This window comes from Saccostrea cucullata, unplaced genomic scaffold, assembly GCF_032062105.1.
Source record: "Saccostrea cucullata isolate Sc308-1 unplaced genomic scaffold, CSIRO_AGI_Scuc_v1 ctg944, whole genome shotgun sequence".
NCBI classification, from domain to species: domain Eukaryota; kingdom Metazoa; phylum Mollusca; class Bivalvia; order Ostreida; family Ostreidae; genus Saccostrea; species Saccostrea cuccullata.
Genome location: NW_026931427.1, coordinates 97,979 through 116,585, shown reverse-complemented (window position 1 = coordinate 116,585; position 18,607 = coordinate 97,979). Strand labels below are relative to the sequence as shown.

General features: G+C 31.7%; 1 protein-coding gene across 2 annotated transcripts in view; it reads right to left on the bottom strand.

Annotated features, from left to right (window-relative positions):
* The window catches only part of LOC134232601 (transmembrane protein 256 homolog), a 43,660-nt gene that overhangs the window by 20,840 nt on the left and 4,213 nt on the right, over positions 1-18,607 (bottom strand). The window contains exons 3-4 of one of the 2 annotated variants that reach the window (XM_062714597.1): positions 18,524-18,604; positions 17,553-17,799 (exon numbers count right to left, since the gene is read on the bottom strand). The exons of the other annotated variant lie outside the window; for it this stretch is intronic. Coding sequence (XP_062570581.1) covers positions 17,653-17,799; positions 18,524-18,604 — 228 coding nt within the window. The 3' untranslated portion in view covers positions 17,553-17,652. Of the gene's footprint in view, positions 1-17,552; positions 17,800-18,523; positions 18,605-18,607 lie in introns of those variants that run through there. 2 annotated transcript variants of the gene reach the window in all.

Below are 18,607 nucleotides of genomic sequence, written 5' to 3'. Positions count from 1 at the left end.
AGAAGTTTTTGAGAAATTCGCTCTTTTGACCTTGCCTGTTGCCAGTTTTCCAGTATTTACTGTTGGTTATATAATTTTGCACTCTACATAGATTTGTTGCAAAGGCTTGGGGTCCTATGTACATTTTAGGGTAATTGTGCATGATTTTCAAATAAAAACTGTACCTGTTGGACACTGAAACGGTATTGCTGAATCTGGTGAGGCTTGGCTCTGCAGCTGTAGAATTTTTTTCTTTTGAATTCCACCATTCTAGAGACTTTGTATCCTTTGAATTTCTTGCAATAATGACTTTTGCGTAATTACAAAAAATCATTTTTATCTAATATCAGCATAATAAGTAGGTTTTTTTTCAAGGTTAACTATGTACAGAAGCCATCACAGATCACAGAAATTTATTCTCTGCGGGATATTAAATTATTATAATAATTTTTTAAAAAATATGATAAATTTCATAAAATTATTTTAGATTATTTTAAGTGTAAATAATGGATCAAAACATTTTTTTGAAGGTGAAATGTTTTTTTGATAATTTTTGTAAAGAGAATTTAAGATGTTTTTTCATTGGAAATTGAAGAAAATGTGTAGAAAATTTTATGTATATATTTTTTCTTTCAATCATGTCTTGCATTGAACTCTCAAAAGCCATTTTTTAAAAAAGGTACAGAAAGACTTGCATTACATGTATGCTCTCAGCTGTCTAACATGTATCATTTCAAATTCATATTGTGCTTTTCTTCTTATTATTAATTTTAATATTTCTATTCTTTAATTTATTTTTTTTAAAATATGTTATTACATGTAATTCTTGAGTGGCTGAAAGGGGGGGGATACGTACTATGATATGTACATAACCGTCACAACGCCCTTTATTTTTCCTATTTCATTAAAGAGTTCATTGTATAGAAATAAAATTAACAACTTTATTAAAAAATAGGAAATTTTATTTTTGTAATGAACATGTGCAAACAACATTCCTCTGTCTTTGTGCTTGCTCTGTGACAGTTCTAAAAATAAAGTTCAGCTTCAGCATGCCCTTGTTTTGTTGTTATTATATGATGAGAGGAATCGTGGAATCTGAAATTAAAACAAAAGGTTTGAACAAAGTTTTCTTGGTGTATTTTAATGAATCAATCGAGTTAGTTTGCAAGATTTTGAAGAATTTAGAAGAAAATTCTTATTTTTCATTTTTTGCCGCTTTGTTGAGTCTAAAACGCAATCGCAATCACCACTGCGTTTGAAAGTCGACATGCAACAGAGTAAACGCAGGCATTAAATTTGAACGCGTTTTCGCAAGGGCATACCCTTTATGGATATATCTGATATTTTTACAGTAGGTAGAGAAAACCTAGGTCTTTTTGAAAAGTGCTGCTGGATTATTTGATTCTCCGTCTGAAAGAAAGAATTGTACGAGGAACACGGGACTACCCTGCATGCAGTAGTATGTATGTATAAACTTCGCAAGTTTTATGATACAAATGTTATAAAGCATATAAATCAGCAGCAATTTTCGAGTTAAGGCCGTTCTGATGTTGTTATTTATATAATTTAAATCTTGGTAGAGGAAGGGTATGCCCTTGCGAAACTGAGATTTGTTGGTGACCCAATGAAAGGGATATAAATATGAATACCACGTGATAGACACGTGACATGGTAAATACTTGCGTCAGTACTGAAACTGTAGGATATGCCGAATTTGATGAAATGCTTTCCATAATCTTATGGATCGTATTACTGTCATATAGGAGTCTTGGTAAATGTACCTTTTTTTTAATTATAAATTTACACTATTTTCATATAGGCGACCTTAACAGTGCTGCGTCTATGTTACATGAATTGGGGCCACAAGGGGCCAGAATGCTAAATCTCTGATGCTTTATATCTCGAAAGTGAGAAATATTTTGATAAGTAATATTGAACAAAAGATGTTCGAAATAATGTTCTTAAGAACCTTTCATTTTTTGCTAAACGTCCCAAATAATTAATGAGTTAAAGGGCCGGTCCCTAAATATTTCGGCAAATATTTCTGGAAAGGCATGAGAGGTGTTTGATGGGTTGACCCCTGATATTAGGGGCCAAGAAGGGCAAAATGAATTTATATCTTTAATGTTTAATATATTTTTACATATTACGGAATCAAAATCGTTCTTCTGAACAATCTGTATCATTATTTTTGAATGAAAATCTCAATTAAAATCTTATCTGATATAATTCTTTCCTTAAGCGAAGACTTAGCATTAACAGTTGAGAATGTCAACTGTTAATGCAATGATTTACGGCAATAAGCGTTGCAATTGCAACGCTTAAAAATATTTCTATAATTAAGCGGCGTTTCATAATTAGGCCTAAAAAAAAATAAGTTTGTTTCCTGTAACCCGACCGACCCATTCAAATTATCCCCGGGTGGATTTTTTTTTCTGACAAATGGCAAAACTTCGTTTGATCAATCAGCTGATTCCATTTATTAAATAAAAAAAATAGCTTGTAGCTTAATTTGAGACATAAAATATGTCAACCAAGTTTACATTTACCTTAAATATAAAGAGTAATCATTAGTGTAACAACAGTTTCCCCCTACAACTTTCTGAAGTTTGTTTTCTGCCGCTGGCAGCCATTTTGGATGCCATGTTGGGTGTCCATTGTAAATATAACACCTGTTATTTTCAGTCCGGGGATGTTTCACCATTCATAAGCAAAAAAAAGAAAAAAAAAAAAAAAAAAAGAATTTCCGACCTACCGACCCTTGATTTTTTGGGGATGTTACAGGAAACAAACTTATTTTTTTTTAAGCCTTAGCGATTGCTACACCTGTGGGACCACATTGGGGATCAAAGTTTTACATAGGAATACTAAGGTGTTCCAATAAGTTCGTGGACAATCGCGTTTTTGTCAAATAAATGGTACAAAATATGCTTATTGTATAGTAAAATATTAGTTATTAAAATCAAAGTCAGATTAGTTTGATTTTTATTGATTGAACTTAATATATTTGAAAAGAAAAAGCGCAAATGTTTCATTTCACTTTTACCCGAGGTCTTCAATAGCCAAAACCTGTCATGGTTTTGATGGTAACTGAGTCATGATCATGTGCAGGATTCATTAGTTTAGGTACCAACTGATATCCATAATACGATTTATAGTCTCTTTTTCTTTATTCATGCTGGGCCATCATAGTTTTGATCACAGGCATTGTTTCATCCAAACTACTAGTATACCAGGATGACCTTTAATTGTCCCAAATCCACTAGTTTTTCTCTAAGAACTTCGGGAACACGATTCCAGTTCCTTTCAAAACTATATATCCAATAGCACTTTCACAGCTAAGTATTCCTTACAAGTTATTTTGTTTTTCATACTAATTGTTAGTCCATTATTTATACACTGAATTGACGACGAATTTTTTTTTATTACCTGATCATAACAAGGAGCACACGATGGGCGTGACCGGTCGGCAAGGGATGCTCACTCATCCATGGCACGTTATTCCACCTCTGAATTTTTGGAGATCCGTGTTTGCTCTGCTTTTTTTTGTATTGTTTCGTGGACTTCTGATCTTGAATACTGTTTGTTATTTCCATATATGATTCATTTGATCCAACTTCCTGTGACGAGACATTTCCTCATTTGTTCAAGATCACTGTTCTCTGATGAAACTCTTTTAATTTCACGGGTTGTCATGGCAACAGACGTAGCTCCTTCAGAAATGTAATGCACTGTTTCTTCATGTGAGATTTTGTCGCCAGCTGCTTTGTGAAGAAATCTTGATTAGGCCATCTGCAACATCCCTGTTTTAAATTTACCTAGCTACCTATTAGTACAGACAAAAGTAAAACGGCGACGAAAGCTTTTACGTTTATAGTAAGTAAACGAAGATCCTGGGTAAAGGAAGTGAAGTGAAACATTTGCAGTTAAGATTTTCCTAAGATGTTGTATATATAAGAGCTCTATTCAGTAAGATTACTGATGAAAGAAGGGTGTTATCAAAATGTCACAGGTTTTACAGTTTTTCGCAGGACATTTTGAAATAGAAAACATAGGATCCGAAAATGAATCTTCAAAGATATCTGTAGTAGAAACCCTTCATCCTTGCAATTTTTTGTGTGAAGTATGGTATTATACCAAAACTTAAGGAATCTGAACTCTGTATTTGACATGTTTAATATGCTTGATCCTTATCCGATTGACATTTAATGAACTTGAATCTGTGAACCTTAAAGACTCAAAAGGGGTGACGCTTTTTTATATACTGAAGTTTTATATACTTTCCACGTATGATAGTAAAAAAACATGTAAAATGATTTACATTATATTTTACTTAAGCATGTAACAAATATTGTGCCTTGCTTCTGAAAAAGAACACGTGATTTATTAACTTTTATTTTATTTTTTTTCTTACAGATGTTCTGGAATGGCTTGATGTGCCTGGCAGCAGGTGGCTGTCTTTTATGCTTCATGGCTTACGTCAAGTTTCATTAGCTTTGCTGGACCTGGTGTTCCCATTGCTGCCTTTCACAATATGTGTCATTGAGAAAAATGATCAAATGAAATTTCTTGGAACTTAGGAAAAACAACAAAAAATGTGTTGTACGAAACAATCATACATGTATGTAAACAGTCATACATTTACCCTGCTCATAAAAGAAATAATCATTTGCTTTCTGAATTGGGATTATAAATTACCATAAATGTATCTACAATAAAATCATTTGGTTCTTCTCATGTTCAAGTAATACAATTAAATTATCAATAAAAAAACTGAAGCTCATGTACAAGAAATTTGAATTTGCCAAAAACGTTTAAGTTTAAATTTAAAACAAAGGCCAACTAACAACTAAATTATATGGCAAACAAGATGACATTTTTAAAAATTATTCTTAATAACATACATGTACAACAAATATCTCGGCAAAACTTCTGCAGAAGCCCTTTCTTAATTCAGTGTACTTCACCCGGTGTGCCAGGAGGTCCTTGGATGGGTATTATTTTTTCCAATATTTTCCAAATTTTTTAAGCAATAGAATAAGAAAGAAAAGAAAAAAAAATGACTATGTATAATTCCTGACATTTCATTCCCATACATAACCATAAACATATAATTAAAAACCATTTCTTCTGTAAATGAAATAAATATAGATAAATATCTTTTAATTACACTTATCATAGTACATACAGAGTAAATTATAATTCGTCTGCTTAATTTTTTTTAAAATGGTAATTGGATTTAATACTTTTTTGCATTCTTTGATATAAATAAAACTAATACAATGATGATTAAAAAAAAGATACATGTAATTTCGCATTTGCTATTTCGTTTTGCAACCTACATCTCAATTTTTACTTGTATATTTTGAATCCTACAAGTGATACTTTAGATTCCTAATTATACGCGTGGAATTAATTGTCGCGTAATTCGCGAGATACACACGCGAAATAAAACTACATGTACTCGCTTTTATTTTTATGGTGCTGAAATCAATGTAAAATCTGTTGATCAACCGTCCATTCGTGAATTATTATTCTCGCAATTTGACTTTGAAGAGCCCATTTATGATAATAAGTACGCGCGAAAAAAAAAAAAAAAAGAAATTTACAGTATACAGTATTAAAAATCCTTGGTGTCTCATTGAACTCACAAAAATCCTGCAACAACATTTTTCCACGATATATTCAATTTTAATACTTTAGATGTTTTTTCCATCATCTTTTTGAATCTCTGTACATTCTAAGATGAAGTGTTCAACATATTCTTTTGACCGCAAGTTGTGCTATTTTCCTCATTTTTTTATTCCATATACCTACATTATATTTAAAATTCAGTTGGTTGTGTAAAAGTTTAAAATTGAGTTCTGCTTTTTATTTATTAAAAATATTTAATACAGACTCTTAGCTGTATTTTTTCCATTGACTATTTATTATGTTGGATTTTTTTTTTTACCATATCGTTTCCATTATTGGTTTTTGTCCTTTTTGATTCAATTTAGAAGTAGACTTTTATAATAAAATCCTGTTTTTACTTTTCCCTTGAGAATAAAAATAAAAAAAATTGTACATGTGTGTTCTTTACATTACAGTAATATATATTTAACTTTTTAATCGCTTTTAAGGTCACGTCAACAAAGTTAGTGGAACTTATGTGATACATTCGACAACGGCGTCTCAGGTTAAGGTTTTTGGAGCAGTTTTCTTTTAGTAGTACAATGTACCTTTATGCCCTTTATTGATCAGATATGAATGGGAGATGCTTCTATAATGTGTTTAATTCTACTAAATAAGGTTTCAAATACTGCAACTGGAATGACCAGGAAAATGTATTTGGAGCAGATAAACATTTTTGGTGCAGTTTTTGTTGTAGGTCTTATTTCCAAGTAACCATTAGCCTTAGATTGACCTAATTTGCAAGAAAGATAATTGAAAAAATGCATGCAACCAGGCTTGCTTTGGATGCTTAATCAGACCTACATTTCTGAATAATTATGAGCTCTATGATACATCAAAGGATGCGCACTACCAGGCTTGCTTTGGTCAAACCGGCTGAGCAGAAATAGCTTATTGCGTGGACCGTGAGGTCCACGCAGTAAATATATAAGCGAGGCTAAACAGGATGCCCTTGGCATACGCCAGCCTACAGATGCGCGAGAATTATAGAGAGTTTCAATCGGCAATCTTCGGCTGACTCCGCTTCACCAATCGCAACTTCTCGGGCCTTTTCGACTAGCTTTCCGACATTTGACAGAAAGACCCGAGATGATGCGTTTGAGAGTTCATTGGCGGATTTTGTCCTTTTTGATTCAATTGAGAAGTAGACTTTTATAATAAAATCCTGTTTTTACTTTTCCCTTGAGAATAAAAATTAAAAAAAATGTACATGTGTGTTCTTTACATTATAGTAATATATATTTAACTTTTATACATATGGGAGGCAGGGGTATAATTTAGTATGCTTTTTGCTCACAGTACCTCTAGTTTAAATTGTATTTCTGAGGAAATGAGATTTAATTCTACTAGTGCTAACCCAACTTAAACTCTAAGCTACATTTCTAAAAAGAAAGTTCTCCAAATCATTGTCAATTCTGAATATTTTTAAGATACCTAACAAGCAGAATGAATTTGAATTTCCGTATGGGTATTGGATTTCAAAACTTCATAAAAATCCCTACAAACAGAGATACTTAGCGAGTTCCAGTAAATGTTCTACCAAGCCTCTTTCTTTACTCCTCACTTAGATATTAACAATAGTGAAGGAGAAACTTAAGGAGTACTTTGCAACAATATACATGTTTTCGAGAAGTAGTATTAATCAGATGTGGATACTTAAAAATTTATAAGGAGCTTTTGGAGTATATAAGATCACAAAATTTTGCCAAAATTAACAGCATTAAAACTTACGACTTTTCAACTTAATATATACAACCATTTCCCAGGATAAATTAAAGTCAAGGCTTTTTAATATCATTGACAGCTGCTTTTTCAAATAAAAATGGATCTCGTAAATTTACTAACAAGTGTCAGTGGTCATTTACAAAATTAAGTTGTTAAAAAAACGTTTTGATTGTACACACAAGTGTTCTGAAGTTGATATTATTAAAAAGATGATTTAGTTTCTGATTAACAAACAAATTGACAGAAGTAGCTGACAGTCAGACTGAGAATGGGTGATAGGTAGTCAGAAATACTCACTTTTTCTTTAAGCTCATATAAGCTATAACACTCACTGCTCATAACATTTCATTTTGTGTCACAATTTTAAAGAAAATTTATAATGTATATTTAAAATGTACCTGCAGTATTCAATCAATAATATTTCACATATATCTTAATAACAGAACTGTCAGATATTTGCATTAATTCTTCAATAGAATACCTAAAGAAAATCTCATATTGATAAATCAAAATCGAACATAATGTTTGATAAGAATATATAAATTTTGAAATAAAAGATTGAGGAAAAAACAAAAACAAGGCCAAAAAATATTATAAGGAATCCACTACATTTAAAAGATAATACAATGTATATAATTATAAACCCAAATCATGTAATTATAAACCCAAATCATATAATTATAAAACCACAGCATATAACATTTAAGAACCCAAAGCATATTTTAGGAGACCCACAGCAGACAATGATGAGCCCAAGGCATATAATAATAGACCCACAACATACAGTTATGAGAAAACGGAATATAAATATAGACCAACAGAATAAAATTTTGAACCTTCAGTATAATAGACCCACAGCATATAATAAACTCATCTAAGTCATGGCGTTCCATACAAATACGTTTTAAATATTCCCAGAATAAATTTTTCTTACAATTAAATGGAATAATACAGGACCAGTGATTTGGACAAAAATAATTCAACAGTCCGAGTCGGAGATATTGTTCCCAATTTAAGGAGGGATTCTTGTCTGGTTCCTGACTGAATGAAATATATATACATCGTATATCTGTTTAAACAAGGGTTGTCCCTAAAGTTTGTGGAAAATGCTAAAATATTCTCAATGAAGACCACAATGGGAAATAAGTACAATAATATTTTAATTTGAATCATAAATATACCTCTCCCCCTTTGAAAAGTTGGAGGGTATAGAGTAATCAGGATGTCCGTCCGTCCGCCTGTTACGCTTTTGGCTACCCATTTCTTATCCACAACTCCTCTTAAACCACGAATGAAATTTGATGAGACTTTTTAGAGATAATGCCACTGTGCATCTCTTAGTTTACTTTTTGTTTCGACACATAATTTGGGTTTCCCTTAGCAAAACACTGTCATTATTTTCTTACCTATGACGTGAGGTGTGGTGGCCTGTGAATTACATGTGATACCACGAGTTATTCCTCTTAACACTTTACCGTAAAACAATATAGGGAGGGCAAGAGATCTTTCAAAAGATAAATTGATTGATTGTATACTGTTTAACGTCCTTCTCCAGAGTATTTCACTGATATGGAGACTCCGACACATATTTTGGGTTTTTTTCATAGCAAAACATGGACACTGCCGTTATATTCATATGGAAGGCGGGGAATATTTTTTTAATGATAACATCAGTATTAAATAGGAATGATTTTTAGACGGTGGCTATATATAGCCACAGGCTATTGCTGCTGGTCTGTGTAAACACACGGGGACCCTAGCGGCGATTTTTGTAGAGTCAAAATAATGAAAGTAGACTTATTTCGATGTTTGAAAATAAAATGTTTACAGTTAACAAATACGTTCAAATTATTTCAAAGACATTTCGTTGATGGATACAAAGCCTAATTCCTGATATTTGCCGTAATCAATACTCTCGCCTCCTGAATATACATTGAGCTACGCCGAACTAAACTAACTCGTACACCAACCGACTCGTATATATTCGTATGCAAACTACAGATGTCAATTCGTACTTTTTTTTCGTTTTTTCTCACATGTTCGAAATATCCGTTTCGTACGCACATTGTGTTTCTTCAAAAATTACCAATTAATTGTTGAAAAATATTTGAAAATTTCATTGTATGATTGTTTCACTATCTAACTCCGAAATCAAATACTAGTAATATTGCTAAACAACACATGGCTGTTTCTTGAATACTGCTTTGTGATTTTTTTTTTAAATAAAACTTAAAAATTGTTTATTGAAATTTAACAAACTTTGTCTTTTTGTTTGAATTTCTTATATCTGTTTACAATGCTATATTAATAAAACGAATATATGTATTTTAGGAAAGATTGATTGATTGATTGTATATTGTTTAACGTCCCTCTTGAGAATTTTTCACTCATATGGAGACGTCACCGTATGCCGGTGAAGGGCTTCAAATTTAGACCTATACTCGGCACTCAGGGCCATTGAGCAGTGAGGGTTCTCTATCGTGCCAGCGCCTACCGTGACACGGGACCTACGTTTTTAAGGTCATATCCGAAAGACCCGTGACTTTCACTTCTAGTGCCGAGCGCTTGGCGAAGGAACAGTCACTACCTTTGTTTACGTCTTAGGTATGACGCGGCGCCGCGAACGAGAATCGAACCCGGGCCTCCCGATCACGAAGCGAACGCTCTACCACTAGGCTACCGTGACCGGTGTTTAGGAAAGAAGAAAAAAGATCACTACATCTTAATCAGTTAATAAAATTGTTGTTGGAGGTATATGATGCCATAAAATTTGCTAGAATTACCATTCTAGTTTTTAAAAATAAGACTTTGTCTGATTATCTCGTACACAAAAACGACTCAAAGGATAAAAATTTGTCAAAGCTATAATTACAAAGATTATAACGAACAATTTACCCATATATTTCATTCCTATTTAGAAACTACGTTACGTGCCTCTAGTAAATTTTCCCCATAAAGGGTGTACAAAAAAGGTAGTCAAATACATGTGCATGAAATAATACTATTTTTAGGATTTTATGCGATGTTAGTGGGCTTAATTTAGGTCAGTCTTCTGGTGTGTTCACAAAGCAGTAAATATGTATTGCGCAATGATTTGCAGGGTTATTGCATAATTATTAGAATATTACGTATGAGAAATACCATCATCGCAAACCATAGCCAAAATGCACGATCCTCTCCCATTCTGGAGAAAGCTCCATGCGGATATATACAGACTCCGATCGTGACTTGAGAGTTGAGACGACGGAAAATAGAGACGGAAAAATATTTTGTTATTCTTTTTTCTATTTTTTTTTTTCGATCAGTATACGAGGTTTGTCGTGTATATACAAAGCGTTTTTCTCGAAAAATAGTAGGCGCTGCAATATGAACTTTTTCGCAAGTATTTATTTATCATATTTTAGTGTATCTGAATTCTTTTAATAAAATATAGACAAAAAATCAATACTTTATTAACATGCTTCAATGTACTTACACACGAAAAAAAACGGTTTTAAAAATAATACTTGAGTATTGTTTTGAAATAAAAGTATTAAATGGAACATTATCCTATTTTTTATTCACTATCTATTGTGTCTTTTGGAAAATTTAAGGACATTTGCTTAATAATTTTATCAATTTATCAAACATCCGAAATGGGAAAGTGGTAAATCCAACATACGAAAAACGGCGGCGTTCGATGACGATACTACGCAATGAAAGCAGTTAAGTTTTTTCCTCTTTAGTGTACTAGAGAAATGGGAGTTTTCTAAGCGAAATCGTTTAATCAAATCGAAGGGTAGAACAAACAGCTACAGGAATAGCGGAAGACGCTGTCAATGTTGAAAGCCAATATATAAAAGATTCTTTAGTTGAATGAAAGTAAAAATATTGTTCATAACTTTAGTACAAATAAATCTTCATAAGGTCCTATTTGTGCGCAAAATTGGTTTCTGGCTGTTATTTGAAGAATTAAGGCAAACTCAACTATGTGCATATCAATGAAATTCCTTAATCTAAATTGGAATTATCCAACTTGTTTTTAACAAAGAGGAAACTTGACGCTGCTTTAGATATTTTGAGATCATTATCATCTGTGTGTCGTAAGGCGACAAAACACATTAAATGAAATCTGATAATTTGCAATTGTTTATTTATGCATATACCTATTTGAAGTTTGCTATGTTTTTTAATGAAAATTGTAATAGGATAGTAGCAATTTTAGAAAACAGTGACAATTCATAATACTTTATACTTTTTAGTACAAAAAATATAAATTTATATATTAAAATACAGGTAGATATATTGTGACAACTTTTATAATTTCCATATCATTTTACAAAATCTTAAAACATTTTTGCTTATATACTGCCAGTCGCCATTTGACATAGCGGGTTTGCTTTGGACTCACGGACCTGAAGAAGTCCATCCTTACTGGCGTCGCGGATTCGACTCCCACTGCGTGACATGGATATCGGCCCTTAATTCACATTGAGATCCCGTGTCGCAGTAATTGCTAGCCAGGAAAATATTCTTCGCTGCTAAAAATTTTATTCTCGAAAGGGGTGTTTAACAAACAAAATCATTCATGCCACCGTCTTTCAGTACTCACAGTACTTTGATTTTTTATAATATAACATCAATATTAAATAGGAATGATTTTTTTATAATATGTCCACGATTAAATATTCTGTAATCTCTTTGTCTCTGACGTCGTTTTATAATCATAATTATTAAAACATTATTTTATGATTGGACGCTATTCCCTTTGGATGACCGACGTCATTTTTGCTGTCTATTTTCAAAATATTTTTCGCAGATTTTTCTTAATATTTTCTCCATCGGTATCGTAAACGACTCTAAAGATATCAGACAACAGTTGCTTTACTTTACACAAATATGTTTTCTATTCAGCCTTTGTTTCATAAAGAAAATAATCATTTTACTCAGAAAACTTTATTTCAAATACATGTATAATGTCATTTTAAGGTTGGGATGTACAAACTATCTACAATCTTTAATGACTCCGATTTTAACACAAATATGAAGTTCAAACAATCAAAATTAAACTATTGTGTTTTTGATCTTCACGAAAAATATTTTGGTACGCAAGATACATATCTAGGACCATTCATTTGCACAAAAACGTCAAAATGATTGTCCACTAACTTTATGGACACACCTCGAATGTCTGAAATTTAGCATTTACTATTTTTTGGCGGATCAAATGCGTATGAAAATATTTACGAGTTTAGTCTTATTGATGTCATCACTTATTGAGAATGTATGTCTTCTTAAATCTATAAACATTTTATTAATTTTATAAAAAACAAAAAAAAAAATTGAAGAATTCCTCCTTAATAAGATTAATTACGATTTTTCTGTTTATGTATAGTTTTTTTTTTATTTTTAATTTTCCACTATGTAATACTTATTGTGACCCCACCCCACCCACAGCACCAGGATCTGAAAATTGACAATCCACACTTTATTAAGTCGAACCAACCTAATTTTAAGCCCTTTGTCCAGCAATTTTTTAAAAGAAGATTTTCCTATACATGCATGTAAATTTCAATATAAAACTTTGATTTGTTATCGCGAGCCACTCTGTTCCCCCTCCCCCCAAAATAAATAAATTCTAACATCAATTCAGAAAGATAATAATTCTTTTAAGTCAAACTAGAGGAAAAGACTGTCTGTTTCATCTTTCACGTGTTTTTGTTTTCTTCATTTGTGACTCAGATGAGAGTACAAAGTCTTTATCTTCTCTAAAAGATTGCCAGGCATACAAAAGCAATTACACTAACGATTTCTCCAACACGGATTTCGATGATTGGTCGAAGGATATGGGTATTCATGAAACAGTTGATATAACGGGGTACTGAATACAGCACAATTCCCAGTGAAAACAAATCACACACCTGAAAGAAAAAATGAAATCAAACCACATGCTAAATTATTATTATTATGCATGTACATGATGTAGTTTGTAGTAAGCGTAATAAAGGACGATAAAATGTAGAGAAATGTTTTTCCTACTAGGTCTAAAATACCCATTATATTTTTTCCCACATAATTTATGTTAATGATTTGCCAATACTGTAGGGTGACCTGGCCATCAGTACAAGTGGCAGTGGGATTTGATAACAATTTTTTTTTTTTTTTTTTTTTTTTTTTTTTTTACAAATTGTCACTGCAACAAGGGTCATACATAAAATTGTAAATGTTATGATAACAAATTTTAACAAAACATGCGGAAAATATCAGCCTAGTATATGCTTTGATTTATTTTTTTTCTCGGTCATTGCTAATTTTGTTTTCTTTTTGGTAATTATTTTAAAATATAGAAAATTGCTTTTTAATTAATATAATTTATAATATACCGGTACGTTACTGTTTGTTTTGTACAAGATTTTTACAGATGTTTTCATGTTTGTTTTTTTATATACAATGTATAAGATTTTTTTAGTATGGAATTTGTCTATATTTCAAATTATGTTTATTGCAAAAAAAATCAAAAAAAAAAAAAAAAAAAAAAAAAAAAAAAAAAAAAAAAAACAAAAACAAAAACTTCGGAAACAATGTCAAATTACAAGATAGCTAAAATTATTTATTCTTGTGTTAAATGTATTGTAAGATATCTATATAAATAAAAAATAAAATAAAATTTAAAAAAAGCTGTCTGGCTCTTTACACATGGGATCTCAGAAACAGCAAGAATCCGAACAAAAAATGGCGAGCACATGCCTTTTACAAATCATGTTCAGATTTAAGGTAGAATAACACACCTAGTGATATTTGTAATATGCATGCCTCTTTCATGTATAGAATCATTAACAACATTCCCAGAATGCAGATATTTATCCTTTATTTTTTACGAATTTTTTATATTTTTTTAAAATTAATTTGAATTTATTTAATTTTTAATTTATTATCTTTAATTTCATTTTCAATTCACTTAAAACATTCCGTTGACTATGTAAGAATTAAAATACAACAACAGAAAAAAAATTTCTCATCATACATTTTTTTATTATTTCTGAAAAAAAAAACGTGTTTTTTTAACATTCATGTTCAATTTCCTGAAAACCGGTGGTTAAAACTGTACCAAAATCTATAAATGGAAAATACACATGATTATTGATGATATGCAAATGAAAAATTGAAATGAAATTTGATTAAGAAATCTACAAAAAATATTCTCAAAAATGCTGGTTCAGAAGATCTGGTTTGAAGAGTTATCTTTCTTAATATGGTAGGGCCCAAATAAACTTGTACTTTTATATGTATAAAGAAAGGGGGAAAAATATTGTAAATACAGTTTATATTAATTAATTCGCATTAATTCATCTAATTTTTATATTGTAGTGTACAGTCAAGTTTGAAGTAGTTTTTTTGCTGAATAATGATAGTGGTGATTCTGTGCGAACTTTTATTAAGAAAGGTTTTTTATAATTCTTGATAATTAAATTAAAAACCTTGCTTTTTATGTCTCAGTCACTCTCATTCATAAAGTTGACATAACATCCTTTTCCCATTCAAACATCCTATGCTGAGAAAACAGGACCAATCCAATTGTGTCTGCAAATAGGTGTAGTAGATCAAAGAGTGCCCATTATAGATGTAAGGTTTAATTCTGGTAAGTCACACACTTTCATAAAATGGCACGTTGTTAACTTTGTTTAAAAGTTTTGTTCAGTGAATATGCAAGGCATGCCAAATATACTCTGTCTTACTGTTGTTTCACAAGATACATTTTTTAAATAAAGTACATGTCTGATTTCTCATCCAAGGAAGTTTTACGTCAATAAATTATTCCATCATTTTAACCCTGCTCCTTAAATTATTTCATCTGTCATTTTTTTAAACTAAATTCTTTATAAATTTTCGTTTTACATGATAATGGGAAAGGACCACACCCAAGACATGATGCAAAAGGTCAACGGAGAAAGCTTAGTTCTCCTTCGCGTCTGATTCCATTTCTGGTTTTCTAGAAGTCCGATTTTTGGCCCACTTTCACGTTTTGTAAGTAAAAATTAGGAATTTTTATGAGATAAATCACAAAGCTTTTTTTCAACGTTTTCATATAAAGTAATTTAAAAGAGGTAAAATGTTAAATTATCGTAATACAGTTACATTTAAGAAAAGAAACTTGACGAAACAGTTGATCAATGACATTCTTCAAAAAGCCTTTCATAAAGATGTCTTTAAAATATAAGAAATAGTATTTCCAAATTCAGTGGAAAAATGGTTGCTTCTACTAATGGATTACGATTTTTGATAAGCATGATTTGGAAATTGAGATATCCGTAGTCAATTCAGTATTTAAAAAAAACAAGTTTTATGTAAAAACATCAGTCAGAGATTGAAGATACCCAAGCATGTACATGGAATTGTTTGTCAGTAGCCTCGCTTTAAAGATAATTTGCTTGATGAACATGCTCTTGGGTATCGAATCAACTTAAAGGCAGAATTTTTTACCGGGTGGTAAATACCAGGTGAAGGAGGGGCCTACATGCATTTTGTACAGGTGTAAATGCCTTGGGGGCTAGCAGTCATCTGTCTACTAATCCCTATACACAGGAAGTGATTTAATACACAATGAAATACCCAAGAAGTCAAACTTTACCTGTGTTTGGTATTTTGAGACAATTTTAAATTAGAAGTAAAAATTAAAGTTGTAAATAATGTTTCATTCCAATAATCAATATTGATTTGTATTCAATGTATGTGAAAACGCCCCTTACCATTTAAAAAATATATTTATCTTATACATAGGCAATTTAGCCAAATATATTCCACATATGCATTACCTTTCACATGAGGATCATATGTGGATTATATGTGGCAATGTTGCCTGTATACAGGGTACACATAGGGACTAGTAAGCATAGGTCAATCAAGTTCTCGCATCCAATTATGGTCCTTAATGCACCTGTTATTTTTCAAGGCGGTGCTTAAAATCTTTGCCTTTAATAAATAAAACCCTTATATAAAGACATATCTATAGCATAATACTACATAAATAAGGGATGTTGACGTGAGAACAATTCAGTAGATACAAGGGGTATTAAAATGTTCGTGGACTGAGGCTTTAAAATTAGTACTATGTAGTCTTTGCTTTCAAAATTTATAAAGAACATAAAAGAACAAAAAATAAGAAATGTTTAAAAATTTAGCTTGATACGTTTATTATTTGCCAAATTATTATCAAATAAAATCGACATTATATGAACTCCTGACGCAGTCGCCGTTTATAGTTTCATGATGTCCGACAACGTCAATGTTTTTCAATGCCCGCTTCTTCTACCTCATACACTTATTTCATCAGATTCCCTGGAGCTAAGTAAGGAGGTAGACCGTCTTGTTTATATGAAATTACAATGCCATGAACAATGGTTTTCAATGCATATGATATTGCTGGATTAATCCTCGCTTGATTGTGCCAGCATATTTTGCTTTTTGGGGTTCAATATCTATAATACATGATCGACGCACATTTTTGACGTGATTAATTTTTCACACCTTGACTATAAATCGACATTAACTGTGCATTGGATTCCCTTTTCTCTCTAAATCTATTTTGGCTTTAAATAAGAAGTACTCTGTATGCATATTTTTTCTCCATAGCCAGTTTAAACATTTCCTTGGTCTATATCAGTTGTTTGGTAGAAGAAAAAAAACTTTCTAGAATGTTGGAAAAGGAAACCCCTTCCCTATTTTGACGTCATTTTCAAGGCTTTATTTTGCATGGACACGCCATCTAAAATTTACGATATAATTTCATAGAACTTCCAGAATGAAGTAAAAATTTAATTTCATAGAATAATAATGTCCCAACACATACCTGAATTAGCGTGATTTTTGGATTTGAAATTTTCATATCAAAAGAGTTTTTTCTCAGTTACACGTAGGTCGAAAAACGACGTGTTCGAGGTTGCGCCACCTGGACATACCAATGCTTACTAAAACATTACTAATTTATTGAAAATAAAATTTATGACTTTCTGTTTATTCTATACATAGAACAAGATTATGCTAACTCGATATTTTAAATTTATTGATGTACCAATTTTGCCAATATCATTGATATTTTGATGAATTTTATTCAAAAAGTAAATAAAATTTTTACTTATTAATCAACAATTAAAATAAACAGAAAATTGAAGAATCAATAATATATGTTTAAATTAATCTTTAAAGTTTCTTAGTACCAAATCGAAGTCAAATTAGTAAATATCTACTTTCACATGCACATTTTTGATGGCTCCGATTTTTTTCCTTATCGCCACCTTCTCAAGAAATCAACATGCTAAACCAAGCTGCCGCGAGAGTAGCTTCCCCAGCGTAGGTGAAGTAACGATACGAAGCGTTACCTGATAAGGCATGGGCATAACAGCTGCCGGAATACAACAGGATTCCAAGCGTAAAGAGACCGCAAGTCTATGAAAGAAAATTAAAAAAAATTAAATCCTTGTGTAATTGATATCAAATTGTTTACATTTCCTATGTTATTTGTAAAACGTACACATTTACGTAAGAAATGTTTTATTGGTTAACAAACCTGGTGTAAAATGTCGCCCACCAGGCTGAAATATCTTGAAACCCCATGCAAAATGGGAAAAAATAACAAACTGGATTGTATTTTCGTAAAGTTAAACCTTTGTACAAATGTCATTAAAAACTGTCAGGTCTTAACTTTTAGCTTTTTTGCATATAAATATATTCAAAAACAATCATCGTATGAATTTGTATGAATTGATTCAATCACCTTTTTCCCCAGTACAACATGGGACAGTCCTAATGGCTTTTTCTGTAGAGTTGCGGAGTAAGAACATACTTTAAAAGTTACTACATGGGTTCGAATCCCACTACGGGACTTGGACACCGATCCTTTGGATGAGACCGTATACTCAGTAAATAGAGGTCCCGTATCGCAGTGGGTGTTAGCACGAAAAAGATCCTTCACTTCTCAACAGCTTTCAGGGCCTAGTCTAGGTCAAAATTTGCAGTCCACCACCTCTAAGTGGTGGTCCCTCTATATGAGTGGAATTTTTTGAAAGGGACGTTCAACGAAAAAAATCAGCAATTCTTTAATTTGAAAGTCTGTAACAGATGTATCATTGTTCGGTCTGGGAGCAGTAGCGGGAAATCTAAGTGTACTTACCACATAGGGAAATCTACAATTTTCTGAGTGTGCAAGTGCGACAGAATGCAGCAACTGCATTTTGTATCCTTTCTCGTAAATCTA